General features: G+C 51.2%; 4 protein-coding genes across 4 annotated transcripts; all 4 read left to right on the top strand.

The window, feature by feature from the left end:
* Positions 1-1,456: 1,456 nt before the first annotated feature.
* On the top strand, positions 1,457-1,888 carry F4807DRAFT_463182 (uncharacterized protein; the record flags this gene model as incomplete). Its single annotated transcript, XM_048001936.1, has 1 exon — positions 1,457-1,888. The coding sequence occupies one exon, from the start codon at positions 1,457-1,459 to the stop codon at positions 1,886-1,888; it is 432 nt and encodes a 143-aa protein (XP_047851297.1).
* A 7,893-nt stretch (positions 1,889-9,781) lies between these two features.
* Positions 9,782-11,570, top strand: F4807DRAFT_437154 (uncharacterized protein). Its single transcript, XM_047999018.1, has one exon. It carries the CDS (start codon positions 10,147-10,149, stop codon positions 11,125-11,127), a length of 981 nt encoding a protein of 326 aa, XP_047851296.1. The 5' UTR covers positions 9,782-10,146; the 3' UTR covers positions 11,128-11,570.
* A 3,233-nt stretch (positions 11,571-14,803) lies between these two features.
* On the top strand, positions 14,804-15,530 carry F4807DRAFT_463179 (uncharacterized protein; the record flags this gene model as incomplete). Its single annotated transcript, XM_048001935.1, has 4 exons — positions 14,804-14,894; positions 14,952-15,076; positions 15,155-15,367; positions 15,435-15,530. 4 exons carry the CDS (start codon positions 14,804-14,806, stop codon positions 15,528-15,530), a joined length of 525 nt encoding a protein of 174 aa, XP_047851295.1.
* Positions 15,531-17,004: 1,474 nt separating this feature from the next.
* F4807DRAFT_469825 (uncharacterized protein) lies at positions 17,005-18,910 on the top strand. Its single transcript, XM_048002753.1, has one exon. The coding sequence runs from the start codon at positions 17,188-17,190 to the stop codon at positions 18,547-18,549; it is 1,362 nt and encodes a 453-aa protein (XP_047851294.1). The 5' UTR covers positions 17,005-17,187; the 3' UTR covers positions 18,550-18,910.
* The last annotated feature ends 5,214 nt before the right edge of the window (positions 18,911-24,124 follow it).

The raw sequence follows: 24,124 nt of genomic DNA, 5'->3' as shown, positions 1-24,124 counted from the left end.
AAAAATACCCTTGGCTGGTGACTACTAGTGTAGTGTCAGGGAAAGTAGTGCTCCTTTGATAGATGTCATCCGCACAGAGTGAATACTAGGTACCTAGTAGTGTAGTATTAATGAACTATTAACACTTGCCCTTCAAAGCACCTTCGAGGGTGCGCAGCATCCTATATATAGTCTACCCTGGGCACGCACTATACCTAGACGGGACTAGTGCCGACTGTCCCCTGACACGTAGCAGGAAAATGCTATGAGTTGGATTGAGGTTGTATTGTTTAAGTTCTAAGGTACCTAGCTCAAGGTTCAACCAAGTATTCTGTATCTGATACTGAGGATGTCACATGACAACTAGGAAACTGGAACGTACCTAGGAAAGAGCACTATCGACATTATCTGGATACGTCGGTACCTATGAACGTAGTCTCATTGTTCAGATCGTAATAGGATTTGACCATGCCTTGTTCGTGACGATGGTAGATACGACATGAAATAGGTACATGCCTATGTATGAGATTCGTGCGAGTTAGAAATTTACAGGCGGATTGGGAGGGACTAGCGGGCGCCGTCGAGGCTTAGGGACAATTAAGATGTCAAGCAATGGGCACCTTCAAAGGTTGACGACGCTTCAGCTTAGTCGTATAATATGTGAGTGATGGCATTCAACAGATCGTAGTAGAAGCCGTCGCGTAATTCTCACTCATAGACCGGCTCTTCTATCCACATCCAAATTGCCAAGATCGAGGTATCTCAGCAGCTACAGGAGGCCATACCTCTCGCCCAGCACGGTGGTTCTCAGTCTTAGCTAAACTCCTATAGGATTCTTGTGACATAGAAATTACCTAGTATTAGTCTCATATAGATGACAGCTCACGGCTAGGTCTATATTTACTGAAAGGGGGGAAGTTCGGAAGAGACAGGGTCACAGAAAATAATTCCAAGTGGTAACAATACTATAAAATTATTTTCAGCTCATTTTTGCCTCCATGGCAAACGACTGATTGCTCAACCCGCTGCTATGGCATCCTATATCATCCTATGAAGCCGTCTGTGTCAACCCTTAGGCAGAGACTTCGCGTGTGGCAAACTGGCTATGTGACTTTGAGATGGCAGGCGCGACGGACAAGCGAGGGCGGGCCACTTACACCACTTCTAACTTTTCAACTTCCCAGGCACGACTTCCGCAACTCGCTATTGCCCTACGCAGTCTAAGAGAGCAGTTTCCTAAAACGTTAGGCGAAGAAGCGCACCAAAGTTTAAAATACCTTGGTCAATTCTCCAATGTCACATTGGCCTGGTGCTGTTTTGAATTTTCCTTCTCACCCATAACCATTACACACCTCTCATGATATCGTTTTTTTCACACGCCCATTCACATAGCAAATCACATATACACACATACACACCCATCCACCCACATCTACTCCTATTCAGACATCCATACACGCAACATCCTACCGACACCATGCCTAACGAGAGACGCTCTCGAGAACCCTCGCCTGACTTGCCCCCCTCTGGTGGATTATCCGACGACGGCGACGACGGTGCTCCCAGCTCTCCCCACGACGGAGCACCAGCCCCCAAACCGCGTCATCGACCACGAGGGTCCCTCCCGTATAACAACTGCCCAGGACACTCGCTCACCGAGTCCATCCGGAATCCCTTCTATATAGCTCTGCTAAGTGGTGAGATATCTGGTATGCCGCTCCAGGGTAAGCCAGTGGAAGAGGACACGGAGGAGAGGGAGGGGGAGGAGAGGGAGGGGGAGGAGAGGGAGGGGGAGGAGAGGGAGGGGGAGGAGAGGGAGGGGGAGGAGAGGGAGGGGGAGGAGAGGCAGGGGGAGGAGAGGGATATGAGAGGGAAGGCGAGTGAGACGAAAGGGAGTGGGGGGAGATGAGAGAGATGCGTTTCACATCCTAGACCTGGGGTCTGTTTGGGGTTCTGTTTGCTAAATCCAATGTCCTGTCCTGTATCTACCACGTAGCTAGCCAATCCCACATCTGAGAAGCCTTGAACTGGCAGATGCCAATGATCTAACGTGCTAACATCTGCTTGTCTCATTCCACTTCATATGCCGTGATCAATATGCCGTAAGCTTGTAGTAACGCCAACCTTAGAAGGTCGAGGACCTTGGTCAATGTACGTCGCGTAGTAGAAGATGCCACAAGAAGTTCGACGCAGACTCGCTACCAGACGGTTGCTAGCGACAGGATGATCTAAGAGTGAGCACCCTTAGCATGATTTCGCCGAGATACCATGTGCTTGTTTTGCGTATAGTATGTACGCGAGGGCGTGTCGATTTCCAAAGCAGCATGGACAGCATGGCGCCCACAACCCCATAGCCAGAGAAGATAGTTGTCTACAATTTTTGTCGTGCTAGGTGGCCATCCCGATGAAAATAAGGGAGGAAGAAGAAAAGCCAGCGCCGATGACGATTTTTCACACTTCAGCAACGTACCTGGCTCTCAACACCTCGTCGACGAAACAATAGCACCAAGCGATATCGTAGCGAGGCATCTACCGGATACCCAGCCAGATACTAATCATTAGGTGCACGTACGATTGGTTGCAGTGTTGTCAAAGTGAGGTTGTACTTGTCTAGGCTCCCGAAGAGTACCTATGAAAGTAATAATGGGGGGAGTAGGATAGGCAGGAGGAAGAATCTATACATGTGGCGGTGAACGGATGGGTGGTGGAAATAGTTGCTCGCGCTGCAGCGCTCTCACAATAGCAGGCGATGGTTGCGTGGGTAATTCTCTCTCTTCCAAGGAATATCCTGGGCGGCTTTCAGGTCGAATAGGTGCTGCATCTTGTCGAGTAGGCAACCCGCAGCATATTCCCTAAGCCACGTCAATCCCGATACACCTAGAACCACTTGGGTTGACAATGACAGAAATGGGAGAATATATCCCGAATTACTCTGAACCTCGACCCAAGCACACATTCACCAACCACGCGGCTCTGGCGTCTCGTATTTCGAGTGACGACTAGTCCAGACGACCATAGATGATGGAGGCCGGTAGCCTGACTGGCATAAGAGGAGAATATGGTGATGTGCGTGGGGCGCAGATCATCACACCATACCAAAAGCCACGTTCGAATCAGCTTCAACCTAGACGAAGTCTATCTCCACGAAGTTCCTCCAATGATCAGAGTTGTGTCAGTCAGATATCTAAACTCGGATCAACAGACGCATCGAACGAAATAAATCCCCTTGGGCCTAAGATGACGGAGATCAACATAGCTGACGGTCAGTTCTGAACCCGTCAGATCATGGGGAACACGAGAAGAGCAACACGGTTGGGCATTCATCAACTGCCTAGCTGCCTGGTATATACATTCGTATCCAGCTTAACATCGACAAGTTACCTGTAGGCCCTCAGGCACTTGAATCCACTAAGTTAGCATCCAAAGAGCGGTGCACAGCCCTGAAATGGACGAGTCGTCAAAGCTCGTGATGCTCCTCCCACCCTCTTATCCTATCATCGTGTCGCTGAAGCCGTATGTAGAGTAATCGGTCGATCTAATTGTTCCTACGCAACCTAGGATGCAAACGATCACTATCAGCACGGGATGCTAGAGCTTGATGATTGGCCGCGAGACTAAAGACTTACATCTGAATCTACGTTGAACCACACCTTCACGCTACCCCACAGCCGGCCACCTCGAGACGGGTGCGGTACTACATCAGCCTATATCTCCAACGATCTCAGAACACTTATTCATCAAGGGCGTTGATGGCGGTTGGCCGTGAGTGTGGGAAGATAGGTACCTATAAGGTAACCTATTGGACAGGACCTGTAGCAAAATTATGCTGGGAGGGGTTTGCGGGCTTACGCGACGCGCATTGTTTACTACGAACCTCGAATATTCCATAGTTATCGTCTGGTGGGTGATTTCATCACCGGGCCAGGCGGTCTTATGAAATCGACCCCTAGTCGATCCCAAAATGCCAAGTCAAGTGTGCCATTGCGTGAGACCATCCCCACTTCCATTTGGTGCGGTGACATCGGTCGGGCAGGAGCTACTAGAATCGAAGCAAGGATCTATCTCGTAGACTGCTGACAATACGCGAACCCAGCACAATCCAACATTTTCGATAATGTTCATTATCGCCAGATCTCGGATATGTCCTTTTGAAGTTCCGTGGCAGTGGACTCCATCCACAATCATAGTCGAATTGCGTACCTGGTAGGTCCCCACTTACCCTTGACTCCTGCGAACATATCAATATCAAGCTGACATTGAACATCCATAGGTGCGCGATATCTCCTTCGATACGCTAGTCTACCGGACAGAGACGCGAGCCACTTCGATCACTAGTCCCACCACTTCCGTCGATACGTTTCTATAGCTTTCGGATGCAGTAGACCAGCACTCCGGTCGGCCGATAGCCACATTTTCGACGAGTAGCCAACTCGTCTATCGTCATAATTCCACTGGGCTGAATGGTCCCGGTAACTCGATCGCCAATCAGAACCTCCAGGGCGAGTCGACGTGTTCGAATTCATTGACGGGCAGTTCCAGCAGGATAGCGTGGGAAACAAGTTATGTACACGGTGGCTGTTGGCAAGCTTCGCGGCGTCAGATGATCAGAAAGAGGCTACCTCATTTGTACTCCATCAACCTACTGTCATCTCGAGCGGGAGACTCGCCTGAAAGGTAAACAAACGTATACTAGTCAGATTGCATTAATACTACATCTAACATAAATGATCGACTTCGTGACATTCCGTACATGTAGAGCTGATAGCGTCGTTGTTTGATGAAGTGGATCTTTTCATATCCATCTGGCATTCATTACTAGTATCTTGCCGGCAGTATGTGTGTGGGTGCCAAACTATCCATGCAGACGACTCGAATGCCACTTAGCCATCACAAGTCTATGTTGCTTCCCGCTACGTCCTAACCCCATCGTGGGGTTTGACCTCTCCAAAACGACAGTTATCATAGGGAAATAGTGATTAATACGCACTGCTGGGGCCTGCTCCTTGGGAGGATTTTACTCTAAATGTCTACCCGAACCTGCATCATTCCTTAGTTTTGTTCCGTGGCAGCAGCAGTCTTCCCAGGGCTACCCATCAACGACCTCGCCGTCGTAGTCGTCACATACCGTAGGCAAACGAGCACCATATCATTACACGCTATGTGCACATATAGCTGTTCCCTTCCTGTTGCCTTGTATATATCACTGATCAGGACGAGACATCATATCGGTCTCTCATTTGCGGCCCGTTGACAGTGTACGGTCTCACTCATCCGGCATGGTGTCTAACGAGAAACTGAGGCCGTTGCCTGATCACGAACGCCATAAGACGCAAGTAGACGTCGGTGACGCCTAACATTGGCGGAATGGATACCTAACGAGACTTCTTGAGCATGCCGTATACGTTGGTAGCTTATAGTCCATGCGGTTATCACTCTATATTGCGTATGATTTAGACTCCCACTCTTCAATTTATACGTGACGGATCCTATTGGAAACCTAATGGTGGTATCTACATAGACCCTTGGGCAATCCGTCAGTCGGCAAACTTGTGATGACTTCACTTTTTCAGGGGAGCAACTTGCAATTCAATCAGGTAGGTAGATATCTATCACCTCGTCTGCATGAACTCCGGCCATCCTGCGTAGGTCTCATTCAGTCTCAAACCGCATATGCTTTACCTACTTCTACATCGACAACGCTCCACTCTGCGAACCAGAGACATCCCACCATTTGTTCTCAGCGATCAGAGTAGGCGCGGGTCACTTGAGACCGGAGACTACCTAGGCACACACCTCTTACGAGTAGCTATTGGTCGATTACTCGAGATCTTACATATGTGATATCACTTCTGAGCTCTAGCTGATGGAGATTGGGTGCATCTTCACAGTTCAACCACACGATTAATCAATCAATCATCATGCAACGTCTGTTCGCTTCACGAGATCCTCGCCACGTACGCCTCACGAAGCTTCCACTGTAATCTAGGTAGGTACATGATGGCGATGCTCACCTGCCGGAACAAATCTACCGGAACACGTAATCAAAGACGTCATTAACCATATCCTATTTACGTTAGACATATAAGAACGCTGTTGCCTTTGCTACTGTTGGAACATGCGAGCGCCTACTGTCTAGAAGGTTGCTCTTTGCAATGTTGAATGACGTTTCTACTACCTACCTAGTTGAAACTCTGTAAGCCGAAAATCTCCAAGAAAACTCATCCGATCTCTAAAATGCATCTTAATCTATCAATCGTGCAGCCGCACTCTGTCAACGTAGACTCGCTACCTATGTAGGCAACATCCTGCGGTCTATGATTTGCATTGATTAGTTCATAGCGTAGCCTTCCACGTTTCTTGCTCGAGCATTATTGATGTACGGTGAGTAAAAGCTATAGTAAGAGCCATCAGCGTAACACGTATGAATCTAGCTACATAGACGGCATCTGCGCCGCGTTGCCCAACCTTGATGACGATCCCACCATCTGATGTGTCAGATGGAATATAACTCCTATGGGAAGAGCGACATTGATTACGAGAGGATTAAGTCATCGGTTTGATTTCAAAACCTGCTCGCCGAGCTAATATCATTGTTCCTGCTACCATATTCGGTAAGTTTCCCTCATCTGGTTGACATGACGCTTTACCTTTGGAAGCTGCGGTCCCTATAATCGAAAAATGCCTCGACTGGCAGAGGTAGTCACCACTTATCGCACAACGGTAGCTACATGGACGTTAAGTCGATAATTTCCATAGAATAGTATCATAGGTACCTTTTTAGAAGGTACCCGTACTTTTGCTTTTGTGCTTGCCTACAGCTAGGTAGAAATATATTAGGTTCTTGCAGGAGTTCTTCGCTTCCGTGCATAAGAGCAATTCGCTCATCAGTGAACGGGTACGTTCCATCACCCCAGATTATAAATGCCCCCTCTTCCACTCCCCTCTCAACTTTTATTTTTCTCCTTCTTACCAACCTTCCTCTCTCACATCAACAATGCCAATTGTCCCCCAGGGGCTACGGTATACATAGAGCAGAAGCCCTTTGTCTATTTCTTTCATGGCCAACCGCCAACGGGTCTCCCGGAGCTCCTCATGGTCTCTCAAGGCCGAACTCCCTTCTTACTAGACGCCTAGCCTCCGGTAATTCTCACCACCAATGCTCTCCTTCACCAACTCTTTTCTCTACCAACCCCCATCACCACCACGATAACAATGAAGCGTCAACAGCCACCATCGGGGCCAAGGCCCAAGAAAGCAAAGATTGCTCTCGTGGAGGATATCACTGGGGTCCGGAGACCCAGAGGGCTGGTGGCGTCCGTCCTCCTCGACGACATCAACAGACAATACATTGGCCGCACCCTGAATGGCCTCGCCCTGCCGACCGATCCCGCCGCCCGCAACTTCGAGGCGAGCACCCCCAACGTTACCATCGGCTCCGCAAATAACATGGAGTCGGCAACGACTCTCGCCCGGAACGCGCTCTATCGGATGGAGCAGGCGAATGGGGGTCACCTGGGTGACGTTGGGATGGTGTTCTTCCGAAACAAACATCGAGGCCTCGCTGCTGCTGTCGCTGCCGCCTCCGCTGCTGCCTCAGCTGCCTCAGCTGCCGCCGCCCCTATTGTCATACCGGCCATCCCCGCGCAAACTGCGCCTTCCGGGCCGACCGCGTCGTCTGGGCCAGCACCGGCCAAATGCGTGTTATAACAGGGGAGAGAACAGACGAGGAGTTGGACAAGGAGCTCAGAGTTTACTTCGGGATCGAAGACATGTAAGAAAGGAACACGGGATAGGTAGACTTGAAAGGACTGTAACCATGTATAGATGGAACATGCAGGCTAGAAAGGCGGGACACACACTGTACTGGTTTTCAAGATCTAGCTAATCAAAAAGCTTTTGAAGCTTTGAATCTTCTGTAAGAAATACAACATTATATCTCCCTCCAATCCTTTCTCGTACATGGCTAGTTGTGATTGTGATTGTGAGTTAGACTTGATTTATCTGTGAATGATGTTATAACTGTTCAAAGCTCCTGAATATGTTCAACTCTAGGATGTGTAGAAGATAACCCGCGTCCAATATCAATTGAATTTAGGTCGATTCCTTGGAACCATATCGACTTCGTAGAACAAGAATACCTAGGTATCTATTTATGTTACCACGAATAGTTTTGTGCTGAATGATCGTCGAGTACCAGTCGGCCTAGTTACGCCGTCTCATGGCTGTCGCTGGAACCCTCCGGCCTCTTGGGAGTGTGCGAATTGGAATGGGAAAGGTTCCCGTTCTTACCTTTTTAGCTCTTGTTCGGCATATCCGTGGAAGATCGCCGTCAGAGCCGTGAGCAACGGCGAGGTTACTCAGATGGCGTAGATCCTTTACCTCAGTTCACGCGATCCGCCTGAGATGACCCCAATTGATTAGAATGCATATATCACATTGCCCTAGGTATCTAATAGTTATAAGCATCACCTGGAACTTGCCGTTTCGGTTAGATGGTACGTCCTCTGCAAGTCGAGCGCGCGGTCGATTGGGTGCTCTGCCGCCTAGTCGTAGGCTTTGTCGCGTGCGGCTACGCTCAGGTACGTCTTAGAAATATCGAGCATTAACTTGTTTCACTGCCTCTGCGTCGGATATCCCGGCAATCTTTCGCGCGTTCGAGCTTGGATATTTAGATCTAGATCGGCGACGTATTAATTGTAGGAAGGGTGGACCATACCTAGAACTCCAACTTACTTAGATACGTAGGCTTGTACATATAGCTAGCCTCCACTTGCCACTTGAAAATGCCGTCTCTGACCATATTTGAGCTTGACCCTGGCTCGACCAATTCAATACGGGTTTTAACCATCTCTGCAAACCAGGACTAGCCTATTAACTCAGCTCAAATAGATTGTACATTAGAAAATAATGCAGCGTCCTATTTCTACCTCCCAGTCTCCGTGTAGTGTGTGTGGCCTTCTCCCTTGACATGTTCGCGGCGCAGGAGCATGGCGATGTGTAGCGGGGTCTACGAACCGGACGAGAGTCGCTCCTACGTTACGTTCAAGCGGTAGCGTATCAAAATCGCTTCAATATGTTTACTGTAGATATACACAGCAGGAACTTTGAGCATCTCAGTTATAGTCGACGGAAGTACCGCCTGCGCACCAGAAGACTACTGGTACGAGTGGTGTGAGGCACGTATTGGTGTTTCATTTATTAGGCGGTGCCAAGCCACTAAGCCGATTTAGATAGGCTGCACTCTCCACCGTCCTCCGCCCATAGCAATCATCCATCGCTCCTCGTCTCACTTGAACAACTTCTTGCCCCAACGATTCCATGGCATTTATTTGGATTATAAGTGTAGCTCAAGCACAGTAGAGCATCAAGGGCCTAGTTGCACCCCTTTTCGAGCACATCGTGTAAAGCTGTGGTGGACCGAAGATATCACCTATCCTGGCAGCTTCGGTGAATAATACTCGGATGGCCCTCAATTACTGATAACTGCTGGTTCATTGTACTTGTAACGGTCCACCCAGGTTCGCTAGAGAGTGCACGTAGTAGAGGAGCGAGTAAGATATATTATAAGATGATTACTCTCATATTCGCGAAGTTATTATAGATCATAGGTGCCAACCAGTGGTAATTGAGATCATTTGTTATCATGATTGTCCGTTATCATACCTAACTAACCCCAATCTGGAATAGCGCCTTGGTACTTCGTTCCAGAAGCGGATGTGCGGCGAGATGCCGATAGGATGGATATTCGACCAATTGTTGAGCGGCAGATTTCCGAATAGGGAAGATAAATGCACGGTTCCGAATTAATTGGGACGGTCATGCTTAATTTGACTACATCTCACAGTTGATTCGATCAAAATCCGTCAAACGTGAGAGCATGTCCAGCCTTTCAACGAATGTCGACCGAATATGTATGATATTTACCATAGAGATAGAGGAAAGCGCGGCTTACAAGTTACTTCCCCTATATAGCAGGCTTCCTAGGGTCATGTATACCCTCGCTAAAGTGTAACCCTACGCCCACGAACGATGGAAGTTACTTTGTATTGAACACAGATCGCCTAGACGATTCTATTTTTTCCTCCTCACCAAACATCAACATCAATCGTCACCATTCATCAAGAACAATCATCAATCATCATCAACCATCAACCATCAACCACCAATATGACTACCCCGGGAACGTCGACGGCGGCACTGTCCGCCATGAACGATATGAAGAAGCTAGCGCAACGGGTGATAACGGGGATAGAATGGGCCATCGAGGACTGGGACGGGGAGCAGCCAAGGGAAGCGGGAAACAAGACTGCCCTTCTTGTGAACGTGATGACATCGGCTAAGCGTCTACTAGGAAAACTAGAAGCCGAGGAAGAAGACGCAGATCGTCGACGCCAAGAAGCCGAGACGAAAATAGCCGAGCTGACCAGCAAGGCCGAGGAAATCCGCGAGCAGCTGCAAGCGGAGAGGGTGGAGTACAGGAGAAAGGTCGACGAGTACTCCACCGATGTGGCTCGGTTCGCCGACTCCTTCCAGAAGCTCCAGGTCGTCGACGGTACCTCTGCGAGGGAGATCGAGCGCCTCAACACCGAGCTCGAGGAAGAGAAGAGCACGACCGTCCGCCTTCAAGAGGATCTGGACCGCGCGATCGAGAGAGAGTCAACCGCTCTCGCGCGAGTACGGGAACTCCAAGGCGAGAACGAGCGGCTGAAGAGGGAGGCCCAGGAGTCGAACGCACTCCATCCTCGCAAGCGACCCCGACCAGACGCCCAAGGGGGGGACGGGACCGACAACCGAGAGCCCGGCGGCGACGACACCTGGGACGCCAACATACGCTCCCTCGGCCAATGGCTTCTCACCCACAAGCCCATCCCAGAAGCCGGCTCTCCCCTAACCCCCGACGAAGCGGTCGCCGAGATGATGAAAGTCATCATATATGCTCGGCGCAGACGGACTATTGACAGGTCAATTTCCCATCTCATGCGCGGGGAGTGGTACTGTTTCCAAGAACTCGCGGAACGAGGGTATATGAACCCAAATTCCGAAATCGAGTCAGATGGCACTTGTCGTACACACGACAAGTGTCTACAGGTCAGAAGGGGAGATTCCCTGGATGGCCTTGTTTGTTTGGTGGTTAGGATGGGGGGATGAGGTGTTGGTGTTGGTGTTGGTGTGTTGTGTTGTGTTGTGTTGTGTTGTGTTGTGTGTTTTGTGCTTTGTGTGTGGGTGTTTGGGCGTTGGTGTTTGGGCGTCGGTGTCTTGGGTGTGGGTGGAGCTGGGTCAGTGCGGCGGCTGGGAATGAGAGGGAGGGAATGAGGATGAGGCGAGGATGATCACGAGCACGAGGATGAGGCGAGGACGAGGATCAGGCGATGGGTAGAAGCATTACTAGATGGTTGCTATTGGAGAGCGGAACACGCTGATGTTGCTATCGGGGAGCGGGAGCATGGTGACATTGCTATCAGGGACCGGGACTAGATGGTTGTTGCTATTGGGGACAGTGGAATTGCTATGCTTGGAGCGGATCACACGAAACATGGAACATATCTGCCGAAGAGAACAAGGACAATGACAACTATTGTGATGACGATGAATTAAACGAATGTATCCCTTTGTGACTTTGTCGTGACTTGATCTGCTATGGGTGCAATAGTGTCTGGGCCGTCCGATCCATGCCTAGGTACCTCTCTAGATATCAGCTCGTCACATCACCCGACATCCAATCCATCCATTGATTTGGTGACTCGATCTGCGATGGGTGTAGCAATATCTGGGCCGTCTTATCCATACCTACCTGCCTACTTAGATACCAGCTCGCCACATCACCCAACATTTAATTCATCACTTATCAGGTCTGAGGGTACCTCCTCACCCATGCACTTAGGTGGCCCTGGGGCTACTCTGGTTCGCTCCGAAGCCATCCAAGACATCCCGTCGGCGTGGCTCTCCATACACAAGAACTTGATCGTTGCCTAGGTAGTATCTACTATCTGTGGGGTTCCAACCTCAATACTACAGGTATTACAGGGCTCAGTCCCCTGTATCTAGCGCACCTAAGACCTAAAAGCCGCACTAATAACTGTTGTCAGCGCCTAATCTTGATTGACTTCAGATTCATGGATAAACCCACATCCACCCGCCGCCATACACACTGCGCCGGTTTCTCGAACCGTAATCAGCTCACAATACATTGTCTATACATGGTGTGCTATGTAGGTTGCTATTCAGCATCCGTGCCTACCTACTTGTCAATACCGTGTCCTTGGAAATTGGTTTCTGAACTCATCATCTACAGTTTCTCGGGGAGATTGCCTAGAGGTACCTACTAAGGTACCTAGGCAATACAACAGAAAGTCAATCTCGCTCAATTTGAGGGATATATTAGAATATATATCTGGACTTGCCCGTCCTAAAAACCCAGACCTCTACAATACATTTGTTCAATCCACTTGTTCAACATGTCTGCTCAACACACGCTGGCAGGCTACATTCTGGACGACTCCTCCAGCTTAATGTTGGCTCGTTCAGCCATATCAACCTCTTGACATTGCTCGGATACCAAGTATCCGGTAAGTGAATCAGCCTTGACCAGCAACGTACGACTGACAGACATAGTGGCAGTTCGAAATACGGACGAATTCACCACTACCCAGATCGCTACAAGAGCTCCAAGAGGACCTACAAGACGAGAACCGTATCCCTCTATCCAATATCTGCCTCCCCCTCCCGCCCCTCTCGACCACACGAACCCTCGAGACACCCTTCTGCCTACTGGCGAGGGAGAGGCCACTGTCTCATTCAAGCGAGCAGCTGGTACGTCCTCATCCAGGTGGGCAAGCCACCAGTGGCTGCCCACAGGCTGCCACCCGATATCAATTAACCCAAAGGTGGCGAGCCACAGCAACCGCAGCCCACGGAGAAGACCGTGGCGATCGCTGCAGTAGTCCCGCTATGGGAAGATTGCATGGCTTTCCTCGACGCGAGGGGTTAATCCCGGATAGGTACGTAGAATACACGATGGCCAACGGACGTCCCTGCCATGACGGCAAACAAGAAGGATGGGAATACCGCGATTGGTCTCAGCAGTATATATCTGGTTAGAGTCTCAAGGGAGTTCACGGTAGTTCGGTCAGATGTACTATTGAGTGGTTATATGGGCGATGGTCATTTGACTAGTTATCTTGAACGCTTCAACGCGTTTCTAGATCAATACCTACCCACCTACATATAATGCGAGAATGGATCGGGGAGACCTATTGACATCCCATGCGAATATGCAGAACCAGAGATAGAATTAGGACTATTCCCGACGAAGTTCACGGAGAGAAGGCTGTCTATATGGAAGACTGCTTGTTCATGTTCATGCCTAGGTAGCTATAGTAGTAGGTAGCTCGGTGGAGGCTCACTGGCACGCAATAATTGAATGACTACGTAGGCATCAACGCCTGTCCAGTCCCTAGAACCTGTAGTCCTTTGGCCTTTGCTACCCCATTGATTATCACAAGATTGCAACTTCACCAGAATTCGTAGTTATACCGCGAACTGTCCCCAAGGTCTAGTGGCACCTTGAAAACTCTCATTCTAGTTGGCTATCTAGGTACATTCACTTTACGATCACATTGAAAGCCTCAATGCTCAAGGGTCGCTCCACCAATTATGTCAGGTTTTGGCGGCAAGTCAACGTGAGAGGTAGCAGGTAGGTAGCAAATGGGTAGAATGGTGACTAGAGTATCGCGCAACCCCTCTTAAATCTAGGGGAGGCGAAGCCTCCCTTATATATCTGCGGCCTAGCCGCTAGCTAGCCCCTGTCTCCACTTATGCCCCTGACAGATTCCTCCCTCTCCTCCGTGGCCTCGTCCCGAGGCCACGAACGGGGACGAAAAGGACGGCTTCAACGTGGTAGCTTCTAACCTGCTGCTGCCCTGCTGCTGCCCTGCTGCTGAGTGCGCATTTGCTAACACTACGTGTTAAATACGGGGAAACCTTCTTGTAAGGACAAAACCCATAAAGCACCCGCTATCCCCCGGCTAATCGTTCTCCAAGGCCTAGCTATCAATATATGGCTCCCAGCGTTCACCTGCTTCGCCTTCTTGGGATCACAATCCCTCATGCTCAAAGCAGCTACTAGCTAGCTCACAAGCCAGTTCTTTCACGGCTCCCAGCGTTCGCCTTCATGCTCAAAGCAGCTACTAGCCAGCTCGCAAGCCACTTCTTTCACGGCTCTTCGTGGCTCCCGGGGTTCACCTGCTTTGCCTTCTTGGGATCACAATCCCTCATGCTCAAAGCAGCTACTAGCCAGCTCACAAGCCACGAAAAAGGAGCGAGTATGAAGAAAATAAAAAAAATAAAAAATAAAATAAAAAATAAAAAATAAAACATCCCAAAATTAACCATAAACAAGCTGTCCAGCTTCGAACCACTTGCTGTTCAACTGCTAGGTAGCGGTTGAAAGTAAGCCCTAAGATGTGATTTGTGCACCCCGCACTCCTTCACCTGCACAACCTTGTACTCGTTAGTAGAATCACCTGCTAGTCAGCTGCAAGCCCCTTGCCGCAGCTGAGGCAGGGGCGTAGCGGTTGCTAAGTCGCAGCTAAGCAGCTGTACGGCGGCCGTAATTCATTCACGCGCCTCGTGAATCTTCGTGAATCGATCTCACACCCACAACCAGCCAATCAACACTCTCCCTGCTCTTATATATATACTGCTGCGAGGTCCTTTCTACCTCGTCTTATAACTTCAACAAAACAACCACAAAACAACTGCAACAACAACTGCAACAACAACTGCAAAACAACTGCAAAACAGCTACAAAACAACTACTTCGAAGATGCCTTCTCGTACCGCACCTTGCCGCCGCTGCCTCGCTTCGCTCCAGTCGTGGAAAGGCGGCCAGCTCGTGATTTGCCAGGATGATGATTGTAAGTGGTCCTTTTCCGCTCGTGCCCTTTATTGGTTGCTAATCGGCATCTGCCTAGCTGGTTCCACGAAGTGTACTCGCTGCCGTCGCCTCAACAAAACCTGCGTGGTTCCTATAGGCCCCCTAAAAGCTCGCGCTACAGCCCTGGCTCAAGCCCTGGCTACTGCTAACGGTGGCCATACTGTAGGTCCTTTCTTGACCTGTTGCAAGCTCGCTAGCCTGCCAGCCTGCCAGCCTGCTAGCCTGCTAACCTGCTGCTAGGACGCTGTAAAAGCGGCGCAAACTGCTGTGAAAAAGGCGATTCAGGGGCAAAAGAATGCTGCCGCGTTGCCTGCCCACAAAGCTTCTGATGCCGAGAAGCTAGCTGCTACTGAGCGGGAGGAACGCCAGCTAATCGCCCAGGAGCGTCTCGTTGACGCCGTCGAGAAGGTGGGCAACACCCTGGCGGCGTTGCTGGAGGCATACGAAGGGGTGGTGAGTACCCGCTTCAACCCTGCTAGCCCACTGCTAGGTAGCTAGCCGGCAGCTAACCTGTTGGTAGCATGCCAATATATTGAATCCACCTTCACCCTCGTCCTTAGGGGAGCTTGACGACGAAGCCGTGGCGGAAGCTGGCCCAGCGGGTGAGAACGTGTAATAGGGGCAATCGGTATCGCTGTTAGGTTGCTACTAGATCGCTGTATTGTAGCTAGGTCGCTGTGGCTAGGTCGCTGTAGTAGACCACACGCTCGTTTTGTTCGCGAACAACTCCTTGGAGGATCTCGCACTTCTTCAACGGCACTTGGCTGTTTTGGGAATACCCCCGAGCTCTTAGCGCCTACTAGCTGTTTCACCAGCTGCCTCGCTGCTGGGTTAAAGCTGGGAGTTAAGTGCCAAGCTCGGCCGGGCCGAAAGCAACTCCTGCTCTGTCTTAGAAGCTACCTCGAAACAGGCTAGCCTCTAAGTGTTCGGAGCTCCAAAAAGGCCACGTCAGCTGATTGCTCAAAAGGGGTCCTACTTGCCTTGTTACAAAGGGTCCAGAGCCCTCGCACTTTCCTTGTGGTCTTCAATTCTCGCTATTCTCACTGTTCTTCTTGACTGCTGCTTGGTAGCTGCAAACTCAAGTCTTCGAAACTGCTCGTGTGGAATAATTCGTCTTCGTGATAGCTTCGGATCGCTGGCATACCTCCTGCTACCTAACGGGTCGATGCCTACTTCTATTGTTAGGGCGCGATACTATGTCAGGTTTTGGCGGCAAGTCAACGTGAGAGGTAGCAGGTAGGTAGCAAATGGGTAGAATGGTGACTAGAGTATCGCGCAACCCCTCTTAAATCTAGGGGAGGCGAAGCCTCCCTTATATATCTGCGGCCTAGCCGCTAGCTAGCCCCTGTCTCCACTTATGCCCCTGACAAATTATCACCAGTACACTACCCGTTTGTGAACAATCTAGTCCTGCGCCAATTACCTACCTAGTAAGGAGATATACACAACATAGCTCGGATATCTTGCACGATAGCCCTCGACTACCCATCTCGATAGCTTCTAGTCACAAGAGGACTTTGGTGCAAACCCCACCAACTCAACCGCCGCATCCAAGACCTGCCCGCCGCGACTGACATCGTCGACACCCAGATCTAAGCGACGCTGCGCCTGATAGCCACGCCGGAAGGAGCTCGTCGGCTCCCGCCGCCGTCTTCCCCTCCCACCACACCGGCTATTCTCGCAGTGGCTCCAAGCAACCGACGTATTCCGATGCTCCTCTCCGGTCTCTACTGGATATCACCGGATACCTATGGCTGTCTTCTGGTAGTCGTTGTGGTTGCCCAAGAATTAGCTGTTTCAAATCGAGTGATGATTCATGATGTCCATACCGATGGAAGGCACTGCGAGACCCCCCTCCTTTTTCCCATGGCGGAGGCCCCCGATAGGAAAGCGCTGCTGGCAGCGTGAGGGGTAAGTTGTCAGAGATCTCGACATGTTCCCATTCTTCTCAACCGAGACCAACACAACCACAACTCTCCCTTCAGATCTCACTTCAGATTGCAATTGAATGATCAAAATTCCCACCACTTCATCTTCTGATATCCCAAGTGTTTACTATTCCAAGCCCTCATCTTCTATCTTCTCGACGGGACCATAACAAGGTGTCAAGCTCGGCAGTCTCCCTTCACCTGATCCTAGCACCCCGACCGATTCACCACAACACTCCCAAGCTATACTCCCCTCTCCTAGCCGGGTGTGGGTTCTTGTTCGTATAGAAAAAGCTAAGTAGATCCACACCAAACGTCTATATCAGACCGGAATCCCCTAACGTCATGGATTCGCAGTTGATCCCCGCCAAAAGATGCGCCCGTACTCCAGTGATCAGTCGGGCTGCACTGGACTTGCTCGAGGCCATCGACGGGGACGTCGTATACGAGGAGATGTTCCCCCTCGTCGTGGAGATGGCCAAGGAGCTCCGTAAGCAGAGCTTCGTCCCCTGCGAGAGGATCGTGGGGTTGTTCGAGGCAAAGGGGACCGAGGAGAACAATAACCTCCAGTACCTCTTCTACTCATTCCACCGGAAGACTCTGAGAGCGCTAATCCTAGGTACGATCCCCCACGACGTGCCCGAGATGAACTCCTCCAACAGGGAGTACCTATATCCCGCCCAGGGCGCCGGCGCGTACCTGGCGGGGATGTCCATCGAAGGCCGCGACGGGGCTTTCCTGAGCTGCAACGAGATCGAGGAGGTCATAGAGACCCTGAAGCTCTACCGGGAGGGCTGCGAAGCCTTCGAGCTGCTGGCGCAGGCCGACGAGCTTGACTACGGCGGTAGCCAGCTCGAAGACGAAGACAGGCTGCGGCTGACGTTCGCTCTCAGCCTCGACAACACGTTCCTCCCCGACCACAGGCGCTGGAGAGAGGGGCAGGACTTTACGCAGCCCGCCGGCATGGCCGGCAAGGGCGTCGCCACCATCAAGCTCCTCGAGCGACAGCTCCAGAAGCGGCTCCGCTACAAGGATACCGACCCGGACGTCTACCAATTCTCGAGTCCGGCGTACGTGGGCTGCTCCGACACCATCGCCACCAGGATGGCGCAGCACGACCCCAGCTCGTCTTCGATGCACTGCACGTCCATGATACGTAAGTTGCTGATGGCGAGCATCCGCCAGCTGGGCCTGAGGGTAGTCATGCGCTCCTACCCGATCCTGCTGGCGTGGAAGCCTTCCCAGGTCCGGCTGGCGGAGGTATTGGTGACCGTTCTCTCCCGGTCCCTCATCTCCGCGGCCGGCCTCAACGTCATCCAGCCCGGGACGAGCCGGATACCGAGGAACCAGTCCCTCGAGAGGTACGAGGACAACGAGATGCTCGTGATCGTGGGACGCGAATGGCTGAACGACAACGTCGACGCGTCCAGGTTGTACCGGGCGACCAAGCCACTCTACGAAGAGTTCTGGCAAAGGGCGCAGGCGCGCTGGACTGCCGAGGAGGCGGAGCAGATGGTAGCCGAAATCAATCGGCTGGAGGACAAGTTCTGGCGACTCAAACCGCTAATCGAGCGGCTCATAGAGGAGAGACACAACCGAATAGCTGAGCACGAGAGACGAATCCGAGAGTTCGACATACTCATACACGCAAGATACTTGCTGCCCGAATCCAACCCCCCGCAAGGGGGCGAGGAGGAGGAAAATTGACTGCCTAGGAAAGCCTAGGTAGCCAGGGGAGGATGGGCCGCCCTCGCGGCGTGCCGGGGTGTGGGGTGCGGGGTGCGGGGTTGTATGAGATGTTGTGTACGGGAGTCTTGGAGTTGGGGCGACTGCAGTGTTGTACGAGGTTTTGGTTTGGAGTCTGGGAGTTGAGTGAACGCAGTGTTTTACGAGATTCTGGTATGGGAGTATGGGAGTTTGGGAGTTGGGGAGTTGGGTGGCCGCAGCGTTGTATGAGATTTTGGCGTGTCGGGTAATGTCTGATATGGCGTGCTGGGTTACATGTTGTATGAATATGTGGTGTGAACGGCTACGAGGCCCGCGTGTTGCGCTGAAGTTGGGATGGAATATCTTGGGCACTGCGATCGACAGCCATTGACCACCATCTACCGACCCCCATCTACCACCGTTCACCGTCCATCGATCACCATTAGCCTTCGTCTACGGTCCATCGTCCAGCATCCACGGACCACGGACCACGGTCACCATCCATCGTCCACCGTTGATCATGACCACCACGACTGACGACAATTGGACAGGATTGACCAGGACCGACGGCGACGGCCACAATCGACCACGATTGACCGCGATTGGCCAGATCATTGGTTAGGGCTGACCATGATTGACCACGACTGGCTGCGATTGACCGCGATCGACGGCCATTGACCACCGTCCACCATTCACCATCACTAACCACGACTGGCGGCAATGACCACGATTGACCACGATTGACCACGGTTGGCTGCGATCGACCATGGACGAGACTGATTGGTGTGAGATGTAAGACGTGTGAGACGACGGAATTCTTCTCGGACGCAACTTGTTCACTTGACAATCTATGTGACAGACGAGAAGTTGGGACTAGGTAGTTTGGTATCAATTGACTCAAGAGCTTTGCCCTTGGAATCTCACCTCATTCTCATCAGCTTGAATATGATTGCGTGCCTGTGATCTTGCGTGACTGTGATGACCCTGATGATAGGTAGATGCTTCTAGGTCTTGACCTGTTCGCGCATAGGCAGTGACGCGGCATGCTGGTTCATGTCCGTGGATTCCGTATCCTGTAGTGGCACTCATTCGTCAAGGTGGAAGTTGTGGACGTGGGCGTATGTTCAAATTGAAGCTATCTACATCACGTGATCGTCAAGTAAGAGGCCACGTGACCTAGATGACTACCGCATAAGATGGCATTCTCGCCTCATTTCGCACAGTCGCGCACCGCGACCTGCCCTGTTGATGCCACGGCAGGGCGAACCATCGACTACCAACACCTAAGCCTTCTCTCCTCTCATCATTATCCCACAGGTCTCGATGTATAGCGGTGGCGTGGGTTACGTATCAAGATCTCAAGCCCGCGCCGACGCGACACTATCGTGGAACCCGATCTCAGCAGCAAATCTCGGTCAGGGAAGTCAGATCGATAGCATAGATCCTACGTTGGTCACCCGATGGGTCACCCGATGGCTTGATGGTGTCATTTGGAAGATACCTACGTGCACTACAGGTTCTACGAAATGGCTGGACGAGGCAGCCGACCCTACTCTCCTGCGGTTAAATCGCCTAGGTTCACGGTGAGCGACAAGCCCAGAGGTCACAATCAGATGGAACAATCACAGCCCATCACAGCCTATCCCAGGCTGTTGACGGACACCGCAACAAGCTCGCGACGGATGCACAACATCCCAACCAGCCCAACCAGCCCAAGCGATTGCAGCATGACGCCACTATTCATGCCGTTCCATCATCACCCACCTACATTGGAAAGTACCCGTCTTCTAGCAGCTGCTGTGGCTGCCCCGGAATTAGGCTTCGGCAACTGTAATATTGCCTTTGAGATAAAGTTTGCATGTATGGAAATGACAGGCGGTCTCCCAGGTAGAGTAATAAAGGCTATTTGCTAGAAAGTTATTCTGGTATGAGCAGATTTCAAATTGCTCAACTTAGATTCATACGGCGTAGGCCCCATCACACCCTTCGCCCATTAGTATATAACCCTACACCGCCCACCACCCAACCCTCTGGATATTTCTTCCCCAATTCATTCCCAATTCTGGGAGTCTTCTCATCTCACTCTGCCACCCTGATTTACCTGATCGGGTGATCAGCTCACATCCGACGAATCGTGAACTTCAACATCTACCTACTCCATCTTCTTCATGTTCGTTTAGAATCAATATTTTCCATATTCATCGAATCCATCCACATCCATTCACATATCAAACCACACCTGAATCCCTAACACTTGCTCGATCCGAAGCGCCGCGGCTTCACACTTGGTTCCCGCCACGAGATGCGCCGGCATTCCTCTAGTAAGTGACTCGGCATCAGAGTTGATCCGAGACATCGACGACAACCCGTTCGAAGGCTATTCCTCCTCCCAGAACGGAGCAGTTAATAGCTCTTCGATTTGCGAAGAGAGCTAAGTAGAACCCCACCATCTACCACTACCAAACATCAATCACCATCAATTACCGACCATCCACCGCCATCCACCGCCGTCCACCGCCGTCCACCAAATGTCAACCATCAACCACCAAGATGACTACCCCATCTACAATGAAGGCTATCCGGAAGCCAGCCGAGCCGATGATAACCAGGATGGAGTGCATCCTAGAGGGATAGGGTACAGCGGAGGAACCAAGGGAGGTTGCGTGCATCGAGCACCCCTCAACATCATCACCTCTGAACCATTGACGGCGGCCCTGTCCGCCATAAAGGACATGCAGAAGCTAGCGCAACGGGTGATAACGGGGATAGAATGGGTCCTCGAGGACTGGGACGGGGAGCAAGCAAGGGAAGTGGCGAATATGCCTTAGGAGAGATGAGGATCTTGACGTCGTTAATCATTGTATGGTCGGCAGATGGCTATGTGATGATGGGAGACTCATCGTGTGCCGTAGTGCGCGTCTTGTACGTAGATGTCGCATATGTCGATGCCTCGTAGGTCGCACGCTCATCACTGTATATAGACATGCCAGCTACACTTCGTCTAGTTGGATATAGAGTCTGAAGTCATATCTTTCTCACTCCATCTGCCTCGTCAATTGTGATATTCCATTGCTGCTCCTTACCTAGTTCAGCGGTGCCCTCAACCTTTGACTCACGAGACATCTTAGCTCCATCCTAAGAACTATCTATGTAACAACTGCTGGATGCGCACGACAGCACATGGTCAGCTTGCCGTAGAGGCCCTGAGACTCGCGATACATACTCGGAGGCCGCGTTTGCACGGATGGCGATCCCGCGGCATCTAGCGGCGGCGCGGTCCGAACGCTGTAGTCTACGTAACCAGAGACATATGATCAACAGCTCATCTCGCCGATCCAGGCCTTGCAGGTGCGGTGCTCCGACCATATACTATTCCCGACGAACAACGCGATGTTGATAGTGTAGTGCATGACCTCTGGCGTTAGACCGTCCCATCCAACTTCCATCTATGGCAGACGTGAGGCGCGAATGCCGTGGGTTGATGAAGGACTAGCAGATAGTAGACTGCAGGGTCGGGCTGGGTCCGCCGTCGTCCAGTCCGCAAGATACCGCGATGATCCGAATGCTTTGTCGATGGATTCAGTGATGCTGGTCTCTACCCCGCTCCGCGCAAGTGCTAATTGATAGTTATCATGTCGGATGCCCTGCGAGAACGTCTACTCTTGCCTAGAAGTCCCATAGCAGATACGTCTTCGATCATTCGGATGCCTCGTCCATCGCGACGTTGTCCAACTCCACGAAGGCCTATCATGGACTACTTAAATCAACTATCTGAATGATGAGATCTGGGCATGATTCTATCGCACCTAGGACATTACCCCGAGTCGGGATCTAGACGCGGTCCTTGAATGCAGCGACACGGACACCCTGGGGCAATTCCAGATCAACCCCGCGCGACGCGCTACGGCCTACTGGGGATGAGATCACACTGCGAATTGAAATGGTAATAACTTGGTAAAAGGTGGTCCAAAAGAGCTGCAACCAGCTTCGATCAATTAATCCAATCGATGGCTATACTTACATATCAATTGTGACCTGAGAATACGTAAACCCACGAAGTTATTCAGGTCCGAAATTGAGAAGCATTTGGCGATTGCTGCGAGGTAGGCGACCTGAGGTTTTCATTGGTTACTACTTATGGGCCCAGCCAAATCAGGTATAGCGTCCTGTCACTACTTCCTCTGTCACGCAATCCGCAGGATAAATGGATGTACCCAGCGTCCCAATCGTGCAGTGGACTTGGAAAAATTCTAGGATATTTAATATGAAGTGCCCAGAGTTGGATCTAGGTTTAATCGATAGCTAGTCAAAGGCTCTACATGGACTCAAAAATTTAGAACGAATATCTGTGTATCAAGGATGCTAGATCAATCGGAAGATAGGCGCATGCGACGGGTGTCCGCAATCACCCACAATCGCCGCCGTCCCGCACCAGTAGAGCGCGTAGGCCAATTGATTGAATTAGGTGGCCTGGGTGGCGTGGCGGGGATGTGTGGCTCTGTGGCTTCAGCAGCACGACATGCGGATGTGGCTGCGCGAGTGGATAGGCTGGGACGACTCGGCCATCCCCGCCTTAGTACCATTGGTTACCTAATATGCTTGCATCGATGCCCCACTCGTCATAATCCCCGCTGAAGAGGGGTGATCTAAGCGATTTTGCCCAATTCCGATCCCTTGGCAATCCCCGCAATGGCTGACGGACACGGAGCACTATCACCGCTGCCTGGACGGTAGACGTCGTAACACGGAGCTATCTAGCGATCTTAATCGACCAATCATGCCACAACGCTTAGCTTCACTCTTGCCGTATTTGGAAGTCTCAACTTTGAGCGTGCTGACGTAATTGAAAGTGCTCAATCCTCAACTTCGAGCGAGATACTAGAGGCTGATACCCAACCTCGAAAGCTACCTACAGTACAATGCAACGGTGCATTTATCAGAGTCTCATTTGGCTCAGCTACGCGCCGTCAATTGCGGACCTGATCTGAAAACTCAGACGACTAGCTAGGTACGTGTATTGTCCCTATCTATTGAGCGATCCCCGTGCCTTGACCATTCGCCGACGAAGTATGTGCTGCCTCATCTGCTTCCCCGCAAGAGAACTCGGTCTCGTCGATGCTGCATCCCTTGGATTACCAGCACCAGCGAGGAGCTCACCGGTCTTCTCTGTTGTGCTTGCTCGGCTAGAAACTCGTTGATTACCTCTCCGAATCTGAATCTGCAAAGATCCTGCATCATCAACGCCTCTACGTGATACATTGCTAATAGTGCGATACCAATAGCCCTAGCAGGAATTAATCGAGCCTGGTACCAGACACTTATGGCTGGTCCCGGCCTACATAGGTACGTGGGCCCTCGAGGCAGTAGAAAGGCCGGCGTCAGTTCACCCTGTGGGGGTAGTGAAGAGGGAATAAGAGAGTATCTCAGGTTACTTCGGCTTCCGATCATCCAATCCTCAAAATCTAACGTCAAATCATCCCACAGCAACCTGCCGCCACGAATCTATTCTACCACGCCATCTCCCGACACACGCGAGGCATTATCCTGCCCCATATCCGCAGATTGGACAGCTCCC

The sequence above is a fragment of the Annulohypoxylon truncatum genome (assembly GCF_022578515.1).
Source record: "Annulohypoxylon truncatum strain CBS 140777 unplaced genomic scaffold F4807scaffold_31, whole genome shotgun sequence".
In the NCBI taxonomy this organism is placed as follows: Eukaryota; Fungi; Ascomycota; class Sordariomycetes; order Xylariales; family Hypoxylaceae; genus Annulohypoxylon; species Annulohypoxylon truncatum.
This window is presented reverse-complemented; position numbering and strand designations above follow the sequence as displayed.